Source organism: Rhea pennata, chromosome 22, assembly GCF_028389875.1.
Source record: "Rhea pennata isolate bPtePen1 chromosome 22, bPtePen1.pri, whole genome shotgun sequence".
Classification (NCBI taxonomy): domain Eukaryota; kingdom Metazoa; phylum Chordata; class Aves; order Rheiformes; family Rheidae; genus Rhea; species Rhea pennata.
In genome coordinates this window covers 8,259,134-8,277,492 of record NC_084684.1, presented here as the reverse complement: position 1 = coordinate 8,277,492, position 18,359 = coordinate 8,259,134, and the positions used below count along the sequence as shown (strand labels likewise).

At 38.6% G+C, this 18,359-nt stretch overlaps 1 protein-coding gene across 2 annotated transcripts; it reads left to right on the top strand.

Moving 5' to 3' along the window:
* Window positions 1-306: 306 nt before the first annotated feature.
* Window positions 307-18,316, top strand: WRAP73 (WD repeat containing, antisense to TP73). 2 transcript variants are annotated; one of them, XM_062593386.1, is made up of 12 exons: window positions 307-414; window positions 1,609-1,761; window positions 2,332-2,448; window positions 9,522-9,594; window positions 10,999-11,102; window positions 11,959-12,045; window positions 12,938-13,072; window positions 13,163-13,240; window positions 14,625-14,727; window positions 15,737-15,862; window positions 16,726-16,917; window positions 17,887-18,316. In XM_062593386.1, the coding sequence occupies exons 1-12, from the start codon at window positions 346-348 to the stop codon at window positions 17,994-17,996; spliced, it is 1,347 nt and encodes a 448-aa protein (XP_062449370.1). In that variant the 5' UTR covers window positions 307-345; the 3' UTR covers window positions 17,997-18,316. The 2 variants fall into 2 exon arrangements, with proteins under 2 accessions (XP_062449370.1, XP_062449371.1); XM_062593387.1 differs by lacking the exon at window positions 307-414 and adding an exon at window positions 625-707.
* The last annotated feature ends 43 nt before the right edge of the window (window positions 18,317-18,359 follow it).

Sequence of the window (18,359 nt, the reverse complement as noted above, 5' to 3'; positions counted from 1 at the left end):
GGACGGACTGAGGGACTGAGGGACGGGCTGAGGGACGGACGGACTGACTGACGGACTGAGGGACGGACGGACGGACTGAGGGGCTGGGGGACGGGCTGAGGGACTCGCTGACTGCGGGACTGACTGACAGGCTGACTGACGGACAGACGGGCTGACCGACCTGGCCCCGCGCGCGGCCCGGGGACGCGGCCGCGCTCCTCCGCCGACTACGACTCCCAGCGTGCCGCGCGGCGGCCGCCGCGCTCTGATTGGCCGCCTGGCGCGCCTGCTCCCGCCCCTCCGGCGGCTTCCGGGCGGGTTTGAATCGGGCGCCGCCGCCGCCGCGCGGGCCGCGTCGCGCCCGCCATGAACTTCTCGGAGCTGTTCAAGCTCTCGGGCCTGCTCGGCAAGTTCTCCCCCGACGGGAAGTGCCTGGTGAGTCCGGCCGCGGCGGCGGCAGCGGGGCGGGGGGAGCTGCGAGGGCCCTGCGCCGGCGGCGGGCCTGTGGCCTGCGCCGCCAACGGCCGCCGCCAACGGCCGCCGCCAACGGCCGCGCCCCGAAGCGGCTGGAGGGGAAGCGCTTGCCCCGGCGAAGGCTCCGCTCCGCTCCTCTCCTCTCCTGTCCTGTCCTCGCGGAAGAATAAAATAAAAATAAATAAGCAGCAGGTGCCAGCGTTTCGCAGAAGTTTCTCCTCATGAAGAGAGACAAGGAGGAGCTGCGCAGTCCGGTAAATCTAGCGCTGTCTCGGCACCGGATGGATTTTTTATTCCCTGTGATAAATAACTTTTCTTTAAATTCAGTTTACCGCGGTTTTGGTGACGTTCTGGAGGCGATTGTGGACCGTAACTTGTATTTTTCTCTAGCAGCTAGTGAGGAGAACGCTGTTGTGTGTGTTGTAGTGACACCCAATGGTAAAGCTCTGGTTGGACCAATTAGTCCTGTGCGGCTGGTGGGTTATCCTGGAACGTAAAAAGGCTCTTTTGGACTGACGTATGTCAGCCCTGAAACATGACTTTCCAGGGTCAACCTTCTTTCAATAACTTCGCTGAGCAAAAAAATTAGCCTTTAATACTGCAAAACTCATCACCTTGCCAGTGCTGATGATTCTTAATTTATGTTGATTGTGTTACAGCTGAGTCAATCAGACTTTCTAGTGTATACTTTCTTTGTGTGAATAAAAGAACGCCAATACATTGGAACACTAATAGTGCTGTTAATCCTGTGAAAATTTAACTACACATATGGGATGATGTGGTGGTTAGAGACTTTTGGTCAGAATAGGTCTTAATAATTGAGACATGATAGAAGCTGATTAAATAAAACAGTTGCAGGTTGAAGTTTTTTTTTTTTTTTCAAAGTAGACTTAGTTACGCTTAACAAGCAGATATAGAATATATATACGTATATTTTAACGAATGTAGGCCCTGCTCCTGGCTTACTTATTCTTACTGTGGTATGCACTAGAACACAGCTTATGCCAAGTCTTTCTAAAAGTGAAAGTCCTAGTTGCTTTTAGAACATTTCAACACTGTAACAGCATGGCAGGTTGTCATGATATAATAAAAATCACTGTTGTCTTAAATCCAGTATTGATGCATGAACTCAGCTTTGTTTTTGCTTTTGGTCAGGCTTCATGTGTGCAGTACCGTTTGGTCATTCGAGATGTGAACACCCTTCAGATTCTTCAGCTGTACACTTGCCTGGATCAGATTCAATATATAGAATGGTCATCTGATTCTCTCTTTATATTATGCGCCATGTACAAGCGAGGGATTGTTCAGGTAAGGACAAATACAAAATAGAAAATATTTGCTCTCTGGGATTCACATGCAGTGTGAGTGAGAGCTGCTTAATGGCAAGCGCTACTTCAATGCTCTTGCTAAAGTAATCTGATGCCTTGATAACCTATCATGCCATTATGTTTGAAACCATGATAAAAATCTTAGTTTGATTCTAAATCTGTTTGTTACCAAAAATATTTAGAAAAACTATTTAAAACAGAGCTAGAAAGCATCTTAGGAATATGTTATTTCAGCAGGAAATACATTCATGCAGACTTGTCAAATGGACTTAAAAAAAAAAAGCATATTTTAAGTGCTGAATATTCAGAATATTTGGCACAGAAGATAATTTATTTTACAGTTTGTGTAATCGCGCAGAGATGTGTGGCTTACTTTTGTAGTGGGATCCAGCGCCAGTCCTTCATGGCTACAGGCTTTCAGAGGTTTCCTGACCTCTGCAGTATGTGGTGCAGGAACTTTCTTTCTCAGCTGTGGCAGGTTCTTGTAAGAAGAGGTTTCGATGAAGTGCTCATCTGGTGCACTGTCTGACTGATGTCTGCTTTTACCTAGGTCTGGTCCTTAGAGCAACCAGACTGGCACTGTAAGATTGACGAGGGGTCAGCAGGACTGGTGGCTTCGTGCTGGAGTCCGGATGGTCGTCACATTCTCAATACAACTGAGTTTCATGTAAGTTTGAAGTCATGATTACTCTCGACAGTATCAGATGTTACTGTCTGCCCTTTGCCTCCTAAAATAACCTAAAGCTCTTAAAGCTGTAGTGGTGGTAAAGAACACAGATGTAGTTTCCCTAAGTCTGCAAATGTAATTTAACTTAATTCCAGTTCAGGCATCCGTTATTTTGTTAATGTTTTGTTCCCTTTCTTTTGGTGAAAGGATAGAAAAGGGGCACTTAGCATTAAAGCTAGGAATGTCTTTTTGAGAAAAGTTTAGAAATAACTGGCATTTGCTAAAGTAGTTTCAGTAGTCAAATGTGTTGGTAGCTTGGGAAAGCAAAGAAAATAAATTAAGGAGGCCTGTTGATTTAAAAGATATAGTGGTAGGTTTATTGACCTATCTACATCCTGGAAATACTTTCAGAAGTGCTTAATTTCACGCACAGTAATCAGACTGATGTTGATAGAACTGCTTGCAAGATTAAAATTAAACACGTGTAAATGGCTGTTGGTTAAGAGCCATGATCTCCAGATCGGAGTCTGATGTGTACATTGGATGCTGTGGGCTTGCTGAAAGGCATATGGAAGTCTGAATCTTCAATTTTGTAGTCTTTGGATTACAGCTGATGACTGATGCTGTGCATTACAATGAGGAACAGTCAAAAACCAGCTAAGAACATATACGAAACTTCTCTACTATGTCTAGCCTGTTTGAAAATTGGAAGATTTCAGATGCCAGGTTATTGTGCTATAACCCTCGCTAATGCTGAATTCAAATGTTAAGCTTCAAAATTTTCTTTTTTTTTCTTTTTTTCTTTTTTTTTTTTTAAGTCTTGGTCAGTGGAATACAGAATGGGAGACTTTGTATGCAGACTGGTGTTATTACTGCAAATGCTGATGCTGCCAAGGGAGTCTGAGGGAATTTGCATACGTCTGAAGCTTATTTTATGATGCAAGTATGATGGAATTGTCTGGCAAGGATTTTTAGTGCTGGCTAGGGTATAGATTTTCTGGCTGTAAAGTAGTCTTACAGACCATGCATGCACACCTCTTGTATTAGAGTATGAGTTAGGAGGAGTGATACATTTAGAGCTGAGTTTTCCCAGGAGCGTTTTACCTTGATATGACAATTAAAAAAATAACAAATAAAATGAGGCTGATGTTGAACCTGAAGTCAGTAAAGGCATGTCTACTAACTGGGCAAAAGTGTTGTAGTCAGAGTAACCCAAACTAAAGGCTGGTGCTATGTGCTGCAAGTGAGTTTCTTATGGCACATGTGTGTGTGGGTGGACTAGCAAGTATTTATTACCTCCCAACAGAACTTGGTTTGACCTTAGAGGATTTCATTAAGCCTTTGCCAAGTTGGCATCTGTGTCAGGATAAGTTTTCTTTCCAGCTGTAAACAGGTTGCTAAATTAGCTTGTGTCAGACAGCTGCCTGTGTTATGCCGATGTCTGAGTTGTGTTTACTCTCTAGTATGCTAAATCCATAGTCTGGTGGAACAGACATAGTGCTTGAGACAGAAACTGTCAGGATACTTAATATTGGTGTAATATGTACGTTATCAAGTTCAGAGTTTGCTTGGAAGGTTTAAAGGTTCCGTATTAACCAATTCAGTTTGGCTTGGGTAGTCTGACACTTTCAAGCAGCACCAATTAATTATTTGTGCTTGTAATTCAGGTCACCATGTGAGCTCTGCTGTAGGCTCACAAATAACTTCCTTACTGTTCCTGGAAACTTTTAAAGGGATATGGTTATGCTACCATACTACATACATGCTGCTTTATTTCTACCAATCTATAATTGTTACTGCCATACGTTAATTTTAATTTTTCATCTACTAGCTTGCAGTCATGTTGTTTTTGTGGTCAGCCTTGTAGTGAGTAATTTAATTTTTTTTTGGATGTGACTTGTGTGCAATTTCTAACTTGAGATACATGCATGAGAATTCTGGCATGCATTGTCAAAACCCATTTTGACCTTGGTTATCTTTTGAGACTGGCAGCAATGCTCTGTGTGCATTGGAATATCAATGTAAGTCTGCAAATGTGATCATCTTTATTGCAAATGGATCTGTAATAATGTGCGGTTTTCTGAATTCCAGAAATACTACACAATGTACGGTAGCATAGAATAATCTGGATAATTATAGAGATTTAATTAGTGCAATAGACAGCATGTACACGAGGCAGCTAAATAGTACAGTCTTATCGGAGGAAGGATACGGGGAAGTGCTATCCTTTCCCTCAACAGTGGATTCTTTTCCACAATTATGGAATAATGGCAGATGAAGAGGAATTCACTATGCTTTACTTTAAAAAGTTTTATCTTTATTTATATACCCTCCTCTCCCATGCACAAATGTACCTATGTAAGTCACTAACTTAGATATCTACTTGTATGAAAATTAAGAAAACATCTTTGTGTTGTATTCTAGCTTGTGTTATGCTTTAAGAGAACCTTCTGTAAACATCTGAGGTGCAAGTCCTCTTGATGTAGAAAAGTTGTAGGCTTGTCCCTTAAACTGCCACCCATGCTATGGTGAATTAAAGGATTTATTTTGATTCAGAACTATCAATGCTACTCTCAGACTGACAAACTGCAAGGTGAGGTAAAGGCTCGCTAGGTTTGACGAGGCAAAAAAGTAGTTGTAGTAGGCAGCTGTATACTTTCAAAGGTACTTTAAAGCTTGGAAGGTAGGGTTTTATTGTGTGTGTGTGTGTGGGGGGGGCTTATTATTTTTATTTTTATTTTTTTTATTGTCATCGTATATGTCATAGCTCCACATGAGAAGTGGTTGGTATAGTTGCAAGGTGATTTCCCCACCTGCCACTTCTGGTTTTCATTCTCCATCCTCTGTTCCTCTGGCTGGTGATAAATAATTTGAAAATCATTAATATTATTCTTGTAGTATTTCTTTTAGGAGCCATATTTATGAACTACATGCATTGTACTTTTCCTAGTTCTGCTTTAGGAATTGAAGCATTAATGAGCTTTTCTCAAATTACAGCAGCGGCTTAAAAAAAAAAAAAAAAAGTGTTCCTGTGTATATTAGAGCTAATCCTTAGTAACTCTAAATGGCTACATTAGTAGAAAAATACTTTCTGTCGAGGAATGTGCTCTGAATAATCTCCCGAAATCCAGTGCTGACAGACACTGCTATGTAAGGAGGCCTTGTGACCCAGTCAAGTCTGGGACAAAAGTTGACAGTCATTTGAGATGCAAGGTTGTTTAAAAGTGTGTTTTTATCTAGTGAAAATCACCAGTCTTACACCTGCCTATAGCTGTCAAAATCGGGATGTAGTCCTGAATCCAGCATGGAAGAGTGTTTATCACGTTACCATCTAAATACTCTTTATTTCTCAGCTGTTTTTAGGCTATTTTAAAAATGTTTCTGCTTTTGGTTTGTCTTTCCACTGCAAAACAACAGCTGAAAACTTTTCAGACACCATTATCATTTGGATTTGGGTTTTGACAACTCCACTTAATCCAGTCATCTGCACTAAAGAGAAAGTTCCCCTTAAAATGAGCAGCAAAGAAGTGCCTGCCTCTGACTTAATTGACTAAAATCTTTTCCTCCTGCTTTAAAAGCAAGTGGTCCTTTCCCACAAACCCTCTGAGAAAAGCAAACGAGCAACACAATTTCTTAAATCTTTAATATGCTTGACTTCCTGTTTTTTCATCCTCTATGCATTTTATTTCTGTCTCTCATTCTGTGCTAGCAGTGAAAAAATCTTTGATCTAGTTTACATTGGCATCTCGGGCAAGCACGTGAAATAATATTACAGTTCCAGCTGAGAATGTTAAGATTCTCCCTGTCTGTCACATTTAATTGTAAGTATATTGATAATATGTGCAAGGTAGGTTTGAAGTCCACAGGTTAAGCATACAATGTAATTTTCCCAATTTAGGAAATATTTTTGACTATACACAAAGAGAACAACTGAAAAAAAATCTTAATTTGGGGACTCAAAATGGTCTACTTTATACATGTTTCTAATATTAGCCCAAAATTTTCAAGTTGTTTTATGTGACTTGGAGAAGAGGTTACAATGAAATGATAAAGCTTTTATGTGGGCTGACTTGCAGTTGTGTGTTTTTTTTTTTAAATAATTTGCAGCTTTTTCACAAAGGAGATTTTTAAGTTGAATAGAGGATCTTAGTTGTTACAAATAGCTGTGGCTCATTAGATAAGTCAAATCTTGACTCCTTAAAGCAGTTGATCTTCAAACTTCTAAATTATTGAAGAATTGTATGTATCCAGTATAAGAAGTCTGTTTTCAAATGTGTACTTTTGTGTTTGAGTAGATTAGGTGTAAACATCTCTTGGATGTTTAGGGGTTGTATTCTTTAGCTGTAGTCTATACCCGCTATTGCAGTGATGACATTGCAGTTCATGCCTTACATGCTAGAAATTGTGTTAAGGAGATATACGGAGCAATACAGTACTATTCCAATAACAACTTTTAATGTTACTGGAAGTTTGTGTCTCTGAAGTAAGCAAATGTTTAGCAGTTAAATGCAACATGACAAAAATGAACAGGGAAACCATCATTAATGTCTTTTCTGGGGAGTTACACTTGACCATTTTAGAGAGACTTCTATGTGAATAGTGAACAAGAGGACCTCATTCAAGGATGAAGTGGAGGTGGAAGTATGAATAGCTTTCACAAGAAAGGTGTGCTTGCCTTTGTCTTCTGAGATGGAATCTCAGGCAAGGCAGTGGTTGCAGTAGGAACTCTGCATGTGATGTGCTGCTTCCCACCTGTAGAGATTTTTCCTTTTCTCATGTACTTGGGCTTGATGTAAGGTTTTGCCTTGCTTTGAACATCTGGCACAGTTTGTGTGGTGCAGGATAGAAGTGTGTTTGAGAGACAGCAAACCAGGTGAGTTGATTGTGAGGCCGAGTAGTAACACAACGGTAAAACTGAATGCATTTGTCAGGCAAAATTATGACCCAGATCTCAGCATTCAAAGCTTGCAGCTGCTAAGCTTGTATTAAGTGGCTGTAGAATGTGTGTATAGTGTGCACTGCGTGGTTCGGTCGAGGGAGGGACAGCAGCAGTGTACACATAACACTGCAATTAATAGGAACAAGCACCATGTCACTGTTGCAGTTGTTGGAGAAGAATGTGAGTAGGCATTGTGCTGGTATTTTTAAAGTAAATATTGCATGAAGAGCAGACTAACAATGCTGTATTTTTGTATGTCCGGAAGTGAGCCGTTGGGGTGATAAAACTTGATTAATGTTGCTCATTCAGTAGATTCCTCCAGGGCCTGTTTAAAAACTTAAAGATAGTTCTACAGATGTCTAGCAGTAATTTCATATCTGTTAAATAAAGGAAGGGAGCAAAAGCTGTTATATACTCTTCCACTAATGCCTCGTTTTAAATTTTGCACAGAGGAAAGCTGGAATCCAACCTGATTGCGCTATTTCGTGTTATTAAAAAAAAAATTGTGACTTCAAGTCTCCTTTCACAAGCTTCTGTGTATGCAAAAGTGGTAGAAAAACAGCAAATGCTGCGCTCTCTCTCTCTCTCTCTCTCTCTTTTTTTTTTTTTTTTCTTTGAGACTCCACGTATCTCTGGAGGGAGGCAGCATTTATTAGGATTCTGTAGCTTGGCTGGAACACTATCAATTGAGTCAATGCTTTCTGGTCAACATGGTAGTGTTACTAATGAGGAGAGGGGGAGTGGGACAGGAGGAAGAAAAAGAAAAAAGCCAGCTTGCCAAATTCTGTTGCAGTGAGCAGTCTAAAATTCCCAGATGAGGGGAAAAATACGTAGGATGCTACATTGGAGTCGCAGGGTTGAATAGCACCAAATGTGTCAGAGAAGGAAAATGCACACTGAAGACAAATACAAAGCAAGTGCAGCAGAAACTTCTTCCCAACACTTCTGGTGGTCAGTCTGCAATTTGTGCAGGAGCAGCAATACCTTCCTTCACGGTTGTTGTATGATGATGTCATGTTAGGTGGTGCTGGAGTTCTGCTTAAATATAAAATCAGAACTAGCATTGTTGTTCAGTAGTTTTGGGAAAGATACTTTAGTGATCATGGCTCTTTATTGCGAGAGTAGTCTTACCTGTCTGTCTTCCAGAGTTTCTCACCTTCTCTTTTGGTGCAATAAAATATAACACTAGAAAAAAAATAATGCTGGAAACATTCCTCACTTCAGATATAAATGCAAAGGTTCACATGACATGTTGATTAACGCACATATGTCTCATGTGGCTGCTGTTGCTAAGGGAGAGTAAGTATTTGTTTTTAATCGAATAATCTGCAGATGGCAACACAGAGCTTCCAGAATGCAGCCTGTGACCTTGAAGAGCTGTGGAGAGGTTTGTTTTGCAGCTGACTCTTCTCTGCAGTTTTTGTATTGTGTGGGTGCATGAGCCTCCCCAAATATCCCAAACATGGTATTTAATACTTTGTTTTGCATACTGTATTTTGGCTCTTTTTTTAGTTCATCCAATAATTATATAATGTGGCAAGCATCTGCAGGTGGTTGCAGAGGGAAGAGAGAGATGCAAATTAGCTGTCAAAGCCGTATATGATTTTAAAAGTGAAGAACACAGTTCTAAGTTTTCATACTTATTAATCTTATCGCAAGGGATACTATGTTCTTAAGGTGCTGTAACTTCTAATCTACTCGTAAATGCAAGAAATATTTCTCATATTTTCTCCAGATTCTGTGACAAAACTGTTTGTCCAACTGAAAGATATGCATCATACATTGTGAGTTGGATAGCTGGATTTGTGCTAATATCATTAACTTTAAATTAAATTAAAAGTGTCTTTGTCTATATCAGTGTTCTGGTGTCTCATAGATCTCTAGGGTATGTGATGTGCTGTAATATTTATTTGGAATAAGTAGCTTCCCTTATGGAAGGGAAGATGGATGATAATTCCTAGAAGGTATTTTTTTAGGATTCAGTGCTATATAAAATAACTGCAAAGCTTAACTAAAGCACAGAACATATATCGATCTACTTTGCATTGCTGGATTAGGTTGTTTGGATTTTTATTCTCATTTTTGCAGATTAGAAAAGATCAGATACTTCCTTGTCTCTTTCTCTTTGCAACAGCTGCGGATAACTGTGTGGTCCTTGTGTACGAAATCTGTATCTTATATCAAGTATCCCAAAGCTTGTCAGCAGGGTAAGTATCTCAGATCAGACAAGGAGTGGTATTTTTTAACATGGCAAAAAAGGAAAATGAAATTTCTATGTAGAAATGAAGCACGTGTTTCTGAACAGAGTATGTTCTTGCACCTCCCAGCTGAGGGGTTAGCTTGCCCTCAGGGATGCATATCTGAGATAGTACCTGTATGCCCCCTATGGCGAGTGCTACCCAGAGAGCTGATCTGCAGTTGTCGTCCTCACTGTGCTCGGAGGAGGATTATGTCTGGTCTACATACCTGTTCTTAAAATGTCAGGTGAAAGAGTGTTCTTGAAAAGCAGGTTGCAGAGTTTTATGGTACTCAACTAGATTTTAGGTAACTAGAACAGCTGGAGAATACGTTAGTCCAAGCAAGCCCTTTGAAGGAGAAATGTAAGTACACTTCTCCACACGCATTTTCATGTGGATTGCATAGACTGCTGGAAAGGTCACAAACAGTAGTTCCTGTGCGGGAATAGAGACCTCTGAGAAATTCAGGCAGAAGGAAGGAAAAAGCGGAAGATTTTTTTTTTTTTTTTGCGAGTTCAAAGAGAAAAGAAGAAATTATGGGAGCGGAGGAAGATAAGACTGTATGAAGAAAGTTTGTTTTGGTTTGTGTGTAGGGTTTTCTTTTTTGTTTGGCAGTCACTGAAGTGACACTATGGGAAATGGTTTATTGGAGACTGATCAAAGGTCATTTTTTTGCATAAAATGATGCACAAAATGTCTGCCTAAAACTTTAAATAGTTATTTCTTTAGGATAGTGATTTTTGTTGTGCTCCCCTCTGAAGAGTGCTTCTCGACGTTAATTTAACAAGTGTAGCCCTTGGAAGTTAAGCTGGATATGTTAGCAGGGAAAAGCACTAATCCAAAGTGGCTTCTGTCAATGTTTTACATATTAAAAGGCTTGAAAGGGAAGCTCATATCAACTGCTAACCACACGACTGTAATCAGCAGTTACTTGCCTGAGGTTCCTGCATAGTTATATCTCACAAAGATAAATAACGTATTACATATACAGTAAAAGAGTGAATAGGGACCGACACCTGGAAGTTGATGAAATACTAATGATTGTATAACTAATTCATACGGTTAGATGAAAACTGCATTTTAAATCTGACTGTGGATTTTATAAAATGACTGTCAGTAATCAAACAGGTGATTTTAAAGAAGCATGCTGAAGTTCTTCAATAGCTGTGAAGGTGCAGCCTTAGAAATAGTGTACTGAAAGCTTAAGAATTACTGGGTTAACAAAACAGACTGGCTTGAAAAAGCTCTGTTGATCTGTGATCAAATCTTCTGTGAAGCTAATGTTTTGTTTCCTTTTGCTTCCTCTTTGAGTTAGGAGTTACTGATTTGCTTTCTGATTATTATTTTTTAATCAACTTTCTATCTCATTGCCAGGAATAGCTTTCACTAAAGACGGCCGCTATATGGCCTTAGCAGAAAGGCGTGACTGCAAAGACTTTATTAGCCTCTTTGTATGCAGTGACTGGCAGCTATTGAGAGTAAGATATGTCTTTGCTTTCCAATGCTTTTGCATAGACTACATGTACACTCTGCATGCTCTTTTAAATACATAGTTGCTTTGCTAGTCTAGTTTTAGGTTTATCAGTGCAGTTTCTTGCCAGTGTCTGACCCCTTCACTGGCTTGCAGGCATACATTTTTAGCAGAGGAATTCTGTTGAGTAAGTCATATATATGTCTAACGAATTCCTGATGGAATGCAGTAATTCTGCCTCCAAATTTTTATCTGAGCTTATTTACAATAAACTATTCTGCAGTAATAATTGTTGAAACTACGGACTGCTTGACAGAGTGATAATGAAATCCTCTTATTTTCTGTTTAAAAGTGAAAATGGGCTATGCAGAATGCACTTTAGCAGGTCTTAAAGGACTAGATGAATCTGTGGAATTTAAAACCCAATAAGAATTAGTCTGTGCATGGCCTCACCTCTGGTTCAGGAAGTCTGAATGTCATTGGAAACCAATAAAAGTAATTTGGGGAGATAACAGAAAATGTTTGCTATGTTCCTGAGCTCTTACCTGATGACCCAGTCCCAGTCTTCCTGAGATAAGGATTTAGGCTAAATAGATTTCTTGACTGATTCAATGTAATTTTTATTTTCTTACAAAATGCTGTTCGTTTAAAAACATACCAACTTCTTGATTTTTCTGGAAAGAGAAACCAAAGTGGTGGTGAATGCAGTATGTTTAAAAAATCTACTTATACGCTAGTAAAAGTCTGTATTTGTGATAGGAATTAAGGGGAAAAAATGAGGATTTTGTTTTGAAATCAGATGCAACAGTGTTTCTTAGTATAATGTTGTAAATGGTTTTATGTCTTTTTCTTGTGGGGGGCAGCATTTTGACACTGAAACACAGGATCTATTTGGGATTGAATGGGCTCCTAACGGCTGTGTTCTGGCAGTGTGGGATACGTGTCTGGAGGTATGAGAAAAAGCAAATTATTTTCTTTGAAGTCAAGTTGTTGTCTTTAGCCATTATGTGTAAAGCAGTAACTGAAGCAATCTAATTTTGTAATATCTTTTAACAAACATAACAAATGCTGCAACTCTAAGAAAATCTTTAAAATATAATACTTGTATTAGCAATGTGTGTCCTTACGTGTTATGTGAAACTTACCTAGATCTTTTTAATGATAACAAATTATATTATTAGCGTTCTTTCTAATGTAACTAAAAATGTTACAAATTTTAACTTTGATTTTAAACATAGCATAAGCAGCTATTAAGATAGTGAATGAATTATTCTGTTTAGACTTTTCTGCAGTATTAATTTACGTTGCATTGCATAGTGACTTCACAGTTAACAGAATGTACTCATCCAAAAAATTAGCAAGGAATACATAAATTGCTGTCCTTACTGCTCTGAATGCACAAACTTATAGATGCAGAAGAAGAGATATGGGCATAAGAATGTGGGCAACATGATCAAAGTGAATGCCACTGGGAACAGGCAGGGATGTACCTCTGACATCCTTCATCGGATGACTGCCGATGCTGAAGGAGTATGAGGGTCTCCCTTAATGGCATCAACTATTGGCACTGCTGAAGAGACTGTTGGGCTAGGTGGGCTGTTGCCCTGACCCAGAAGGGCATTTATGTTCACGGGAACAGGTCGGGCGTGTTTCAGAGTGCCAGAGGAATCAAGGAGGTGGCCTAGAACATTTTGTCTCGTAGCACAGATGGAAACAGAGACTGTGATTTCTGTATTTAACTTATTGCATTTTAAGCTGTGAGAGTTTGGCAAGAGTGCTTTTGCCTGTCTGTGACTTTTAATGCTATTGTTAGTCTTGAGAATTAATCAGTTTGTATTTCAGTATAAAATACTGCTGTACTCCCTTGATGGCAGACTGCTTTCCACATATCAGGCTTATGAATGGTCGCTAGGCATAAAATCAATTGCCTGGAGTCCCAGCAGTCAATTTTTGGCGATTGGCAGCTATGATGAAAAGGTAAGAAATAGAAAAGAAATGAAACACATTTAAGTCATTTGCAAAACTTTGTCATAACAGTTTTCTCCTGCGATGCTTGCTTTGAATTAGGTGCGTATCTTGAACCATGTAACTTGGAAGAAGATCACAGAGTTTGAGCATCCAGCAACCATTACTAATCCAAAGACAGTAAGTATAGGTCCAAAATCCACTGAATCATTGACAGCACTTTGTTAGTGCTGCTGTTTGTCTGAAAGATGCTGGTAAATCAATTCCATTCTGGAGATTTTGCTGCTTTTTTCTTTCTTTCTTTTTCTTTTTTTTTTTTCCTCCTGCTAATCTGTAAATAGTGCTTACAAGGATTGGAATTGCATAAAGATTTGTGGATACTAGAAAAATATAGAATTGCTTTCAAGTTCTGTGGCATACACATATCTGATCCTCTCTGTCAGTGCTAGCACTAATGGAGTCTCAGAGGTTTTCTGTTATATGCCAACATATTTTGATGTAGGTGGTTGATTGCATTATAATTTTGGGTATGTGGATGACGAGACCAAGCTGAGAAATTTAGCAGAGAATAGACAGGTCTCAATTTTATGCAACTTGCAGCATTAAACAGCGTTTGAACTCGACTGTGATCAGATTTAGATTTTGCAATTACAAGCTCAGTCAGCTCACCTAAAGAGGGTTTCTTGCAAACGTCTGCCATCACTTATATTTAATCTTGCAGATGTATATAGTCTCTGGATGGTTAGTGGCAGCAAAGAAGCTTTTGCTTCAAAAAAGCATGAATTGTTCTCGTCCTTCAAGGTAAAAAAGAGCACTTCGTAATAGCATTGCATGCTATTGCAAAGGAAGGACTGGTCTTGTGTTTTTTTTTTTTTTTTTTTTTTGCAGGTATCCTACAAGTGACTGCATGTGTAGATTGTAAATCTGCAAAATTCACCTGATTGCGCTAATGCCTCTTAATCTGTAAAATGAACCTCAGCAGAATTTTTCCCTACTGAAAAATAGTCTTAGGTGTGAAATATGTGACGGAAAACAAATGGAAATTGCTCTTTTAATCGCTTGTTACAAAGACCAGAATTTCCATTGATCCTTCCACCACCAGCCCCAAGGCTTGTGTTTGGGAGTAGTAAAGATATTTTAATATCACACCTATAAATTACTATTACCTCCTGCAATGTTGCACTTTAATTGCATTCTACCATAAAAGATTATATTTGTTACAAAAATGAAGTCCATGTTCCCAACAAAATAAAGATTTATTGTATTGCCAAATTTAGCTTCCAGGGATAATGAATGAGACATACCCTGTTGGACTCATTCTTCATCGACTTCAATTTTATTTATTTATCACAGAAGTGTTTTCCTGATCATGGTTTTAAACTACAAATGATTTACTGAGAATGCCAGATTCAGTATTTGCCCGTTTGAAACCCTTTCCTCCTTTGAAGAAATAGAAGATGCGGAATTCTAATATACTTGAAAATAAGTTACTGGGATGTGGATGGCTTGGTAATATCCAATTCTCTTAAGCCTTTCTGTAGAACTTGCTCTTGTGTCTTTGTAGATTGTGTATAAAGAAGCAGAGAAATCTCCATCTGCTGAAACTGAGAGACTGACTTTCCCTCCGAGAGCATTGGCTAGTTCTCTCTTCAGCACCCAGAGTAAATGTAAGCCGAAGCTTACTAAAATGAGGCACTTGAGTTTGCTATGTGAAGTGTTTCTTTAAATAAACATTACAGGCAAACTGTTAAAAAAAAAAAAAAAAAAAAAAGGCAACAAAAAAGATAACTGTCTTTTGATACTGGAATAGATCCTCTGGATGCTTTGCTCAAGTCTCCTGAATTATCTGAAATACTTCCAAGGGCAGTAAGGAGGTGAATTAAAGAGATACTGTAGAAGAGAACTGTAATTACTTTGGCAGAGGAAAAGTAGCAGGCAGATCTTCAGTGTTGGGGTTCCTTGCAAAAGTTACCTTAACTTTGTGCGATTTTTTTTTCATTTGTCCAGTCTATACAGTAGTCTTTCATGTCTTAGTTAGTTGCAGATAACTGTGATAGATTTTTAACTGCTAAAATATGATGAATTTAGTGTGGGGCAATTCCTACAATAAAAAAGGCATCAAAAGGCACTCTTGCGTCCTTTTAGGATAGTAATTACTCCCTTAAATAGGAGGTTAAGTGAAAAAAAGAAAAAAGGGATTTGACAAAGTGATTTGTCTAAGAGGCTGTAGTCCTAGCGATACTTTAAACTTACTATTTGAGTCTATTGTCTGAAGGTGAAGAAGTCATAGAAAATGTATGATTAATACATTTTTTTCTACTATCTTTAAGTGTCTCATTACTTAAGGGGCTGTAATTTCATGACTATTTTGCCTTGTACTGATGTTTGTTTGAAACACTAGTTAAAAGATGGTGAATATTTGATCTATGTTTTATAGTTTAATCTCAGACTTGCCTGGATTTCCAGGCCCTTTTTAAGTGCAGAAGGGCAAGAATAATAAGCTGTTTATATGAAGATACAAAGCATTAAAGAAATTGAGATTCTTTTTGGTTGCAGGGTCTTGCAGAAGAGTAAAATACTGCCCTATCATTTCAGAGATTAACTTTTAACAGTTGGAATATAAATATTTAGCCCATCCAGGCTTGCATAGTAAAGTACTTTTATTTCAAATTGCAGATGCTATTTCCCAGGTGCCAGTTTCTTTACAGTATGTCAAACCAGTTGCTGATAGGGCAAATCCCAAAATCGGGGTTGGAATGCTGGCATTCAGTCCGGATAATTGTTTCTTGGCAACCAAAAATGGTAAGTTCCTAATGGACTCTTATTAAAGGAGAAATCTATTTGTTATGTAAATGGTATTATTTTCATACAATAAACAAGGACAATTGAGTTATTTTGCACTATGGGAAGACTCATTGTCCTATTCAAAATTAACTCATTATTGTGCGAACACTTCAGGGCTGCAGAGGAAATCAGCCTATGTCCTCTAACATCATAATGTATTATGAGCTGTGACCCACTTATCGCGTTAACTCACAATCTTGGCTTTCTGTTTAATAGGTGCTGTGATTTCCTGTGTGTGTGTATATTTATATTTATATAGATATTTATATGTATGTGTTCCATTTTGGAATAGTGAGTTTATATATAAAATAATATATATTTGTATATAAAATATATAAACTCACTGCATTTGGCATTTGAAAATGGGCGACAAATCTATCTTCCTTTGTTTACAGCAAGTATCTCTTTAAAAGGCAGAATTTCTCGAAGCCTGTAATAGTTGGGTTTTGATTAGCCCAAATAATAAAGTTATGGAATTAATATTTAACTTCGCCTCTTGACGGGGCTGAGGACTGTTTGCTTCAGGATGCAAAACTTGTGGTTCAAAGGCAAAACCTACAAACAGCAGCATAATTGTGAATAATTTCATAAAAGCTAGTGAAGGACTGGAAGATAAACTCTTTCTATTCTTTTTGCAGTTTCTGCAAAACAAAATTTAAGGTGCTGTCAGGTGAAACTGCAGCGGTGTTAAATGTGTTGTACCTGAATGATTTGTGTATTGTTAGACCTCATTTAATGTCTATTTCTTAAAAATAAATATATGCACCTTCTATTTATTTTCCATCTAATATTCATGTGGTTACTCTTTCCTTTTCTGATAGATAATATTCCTAATGCTGTCTGGATCTGGGACATTCAAAAGCTGAAACTGTTTGTAGTCTTGGAGCAGTTGTGTGCAATCCAGTCTTTCCAATGGGATCCACGACAATCTCGACTTGCTATATGTACAGGAAATAGCAAAGTGTATTTATGGTCCCCAGCTGGATGCGTATCCGTACAGATTCCAATGGAAGGTAAGGCTGCCTGCAACAACCTCCACAAATCATTGTTGTCTTTTTGTTTACAGAATATTTTTCCCACTTACAAATTGACCAAAATGCTTGTTGTGTAAAGGTTCAGAAGTGCACTTGGAGCGTCTTAAAAACAGGTATTTCTATCTACAGAAAAGGCATTTGCAGTGAGACAATAGTAAATATGGGAAAATTATATCAAGAAGAGAGCACAGAGGTTTAAAATGGTTTATTGTTGCTTTGATCATATGATATGGTGAAGTCTTTCTCAAGACTTCTATCAGTTTGTTTCTATAGAAACAATAGCTGTCCAGAATGGCAGGTGTTGAAATGCCTACAATGATTTTGGGTATTTTTGAAAACAACTAAACCATAACAAAGCACTGTTGGGGGGGAAGAGGGAGGGGTATGAGTATGTTCAATCAAATGTGTACGGATAGATTTGAGAACATATGGGACCTGAACTCTGACTCAACCAGCATGATGGAAAGTTTTCTGTGTTTTGCAATGAGTCATATCACACCATTAGCTAGACCACGTAAACATCTTTTGTGTTAGGCAGAAAAGAAACAAATCACAAAGTTTCAGGTTTGTCCTTTCTATAAAGCTACCACCTAGATCGTCAGGTTATGCAGCTCTGCACCACTGCACAGTCCTGTAGCATTTGTTTGCATTGAAATGATGTGGCCACAGACCTGACTGTGATTGTATATGGAGCACAAAGTGACTGTAGATTATGCTATGTGAAGGGGGAAAAGAGTGAGTGCTGGAGCCACCTATGTGCATTTAGATACCAGAGAGCAACCTGGTTCTAGTATAGCAGGACAAAAATGAGTCACTCTTAAGCCTCCTGGGGGGGTGGGGAGAGCAGGCATCTTTTGCGGTCTCTGTGACTGTTACCCTAAGAAAAGATAGTCAACCATCCTACTCCAGCTTTCAACTTCTTGCTGATAAAGTGATTTGTTTCTACAGGTGACCTCCAGATCCTCTCTCTTTGCTGGCATTCTAGTGGAGATTCCATGGCACTTTTGAGTAAGGATAACTTTTGTGTGTGTTACTTAGAAAGAGAGGAGGTAAAATAATCATTTATATTAAAAAATGTTGGCAATTTTGAGGGAAAGTGAGAAAAGGTCAACCTGTTGTCCAATCTCAAGCTGTTTTGTACTAATAAACTATTTATTTGAAGGAGCATAAGCTCCACTGTGTGAACTGCTGTGATTGTATTTGAATGATGTGATTTTACAGGATAGAGAATGAAGCCTGGATTTTAAGGGAATTTCAGTATTGCTGTAGTTGAACTTCCTTAACTATGAAACTTATTTTCTAAAATTGTAGCTGTGTGTATATGATGTATAGACATTATTTGAATTTGTAATTCCCAATAAATATTTTGTTAATTATTTATCTTGCGTGACCCTAACTATAAGCCTGCATTCTTCCAGTCT

What these genes read in the sequence shown, in the direction of transcription:
- WRAP73 (XM_062593386.1), top strand. Translation starts at nt 346, where the DNA reads ATGAACTTCTCGGAGCTGTTCAAGCTCTCGGGCCTGCTCGGCAAGTTC. An exon ending in CCATTACTAATCCAAAGACA is followed by an intron (nt 13,241 to 14,624) that starts GTAAGTATAGGT and finishes GTGTCTTTGTAG; the next exon opens with ATTGTGTATAAAGAAGCAGA. An exon ending in CGTACAGATTCCAATGGAAG is followed by an intron (nt 16,918 to 17,886) that starts GTAAGGCTGCCT and finishes TTGTTTCTACAG; the next exon opens with GTGACCTCCAGATCCTCTCT.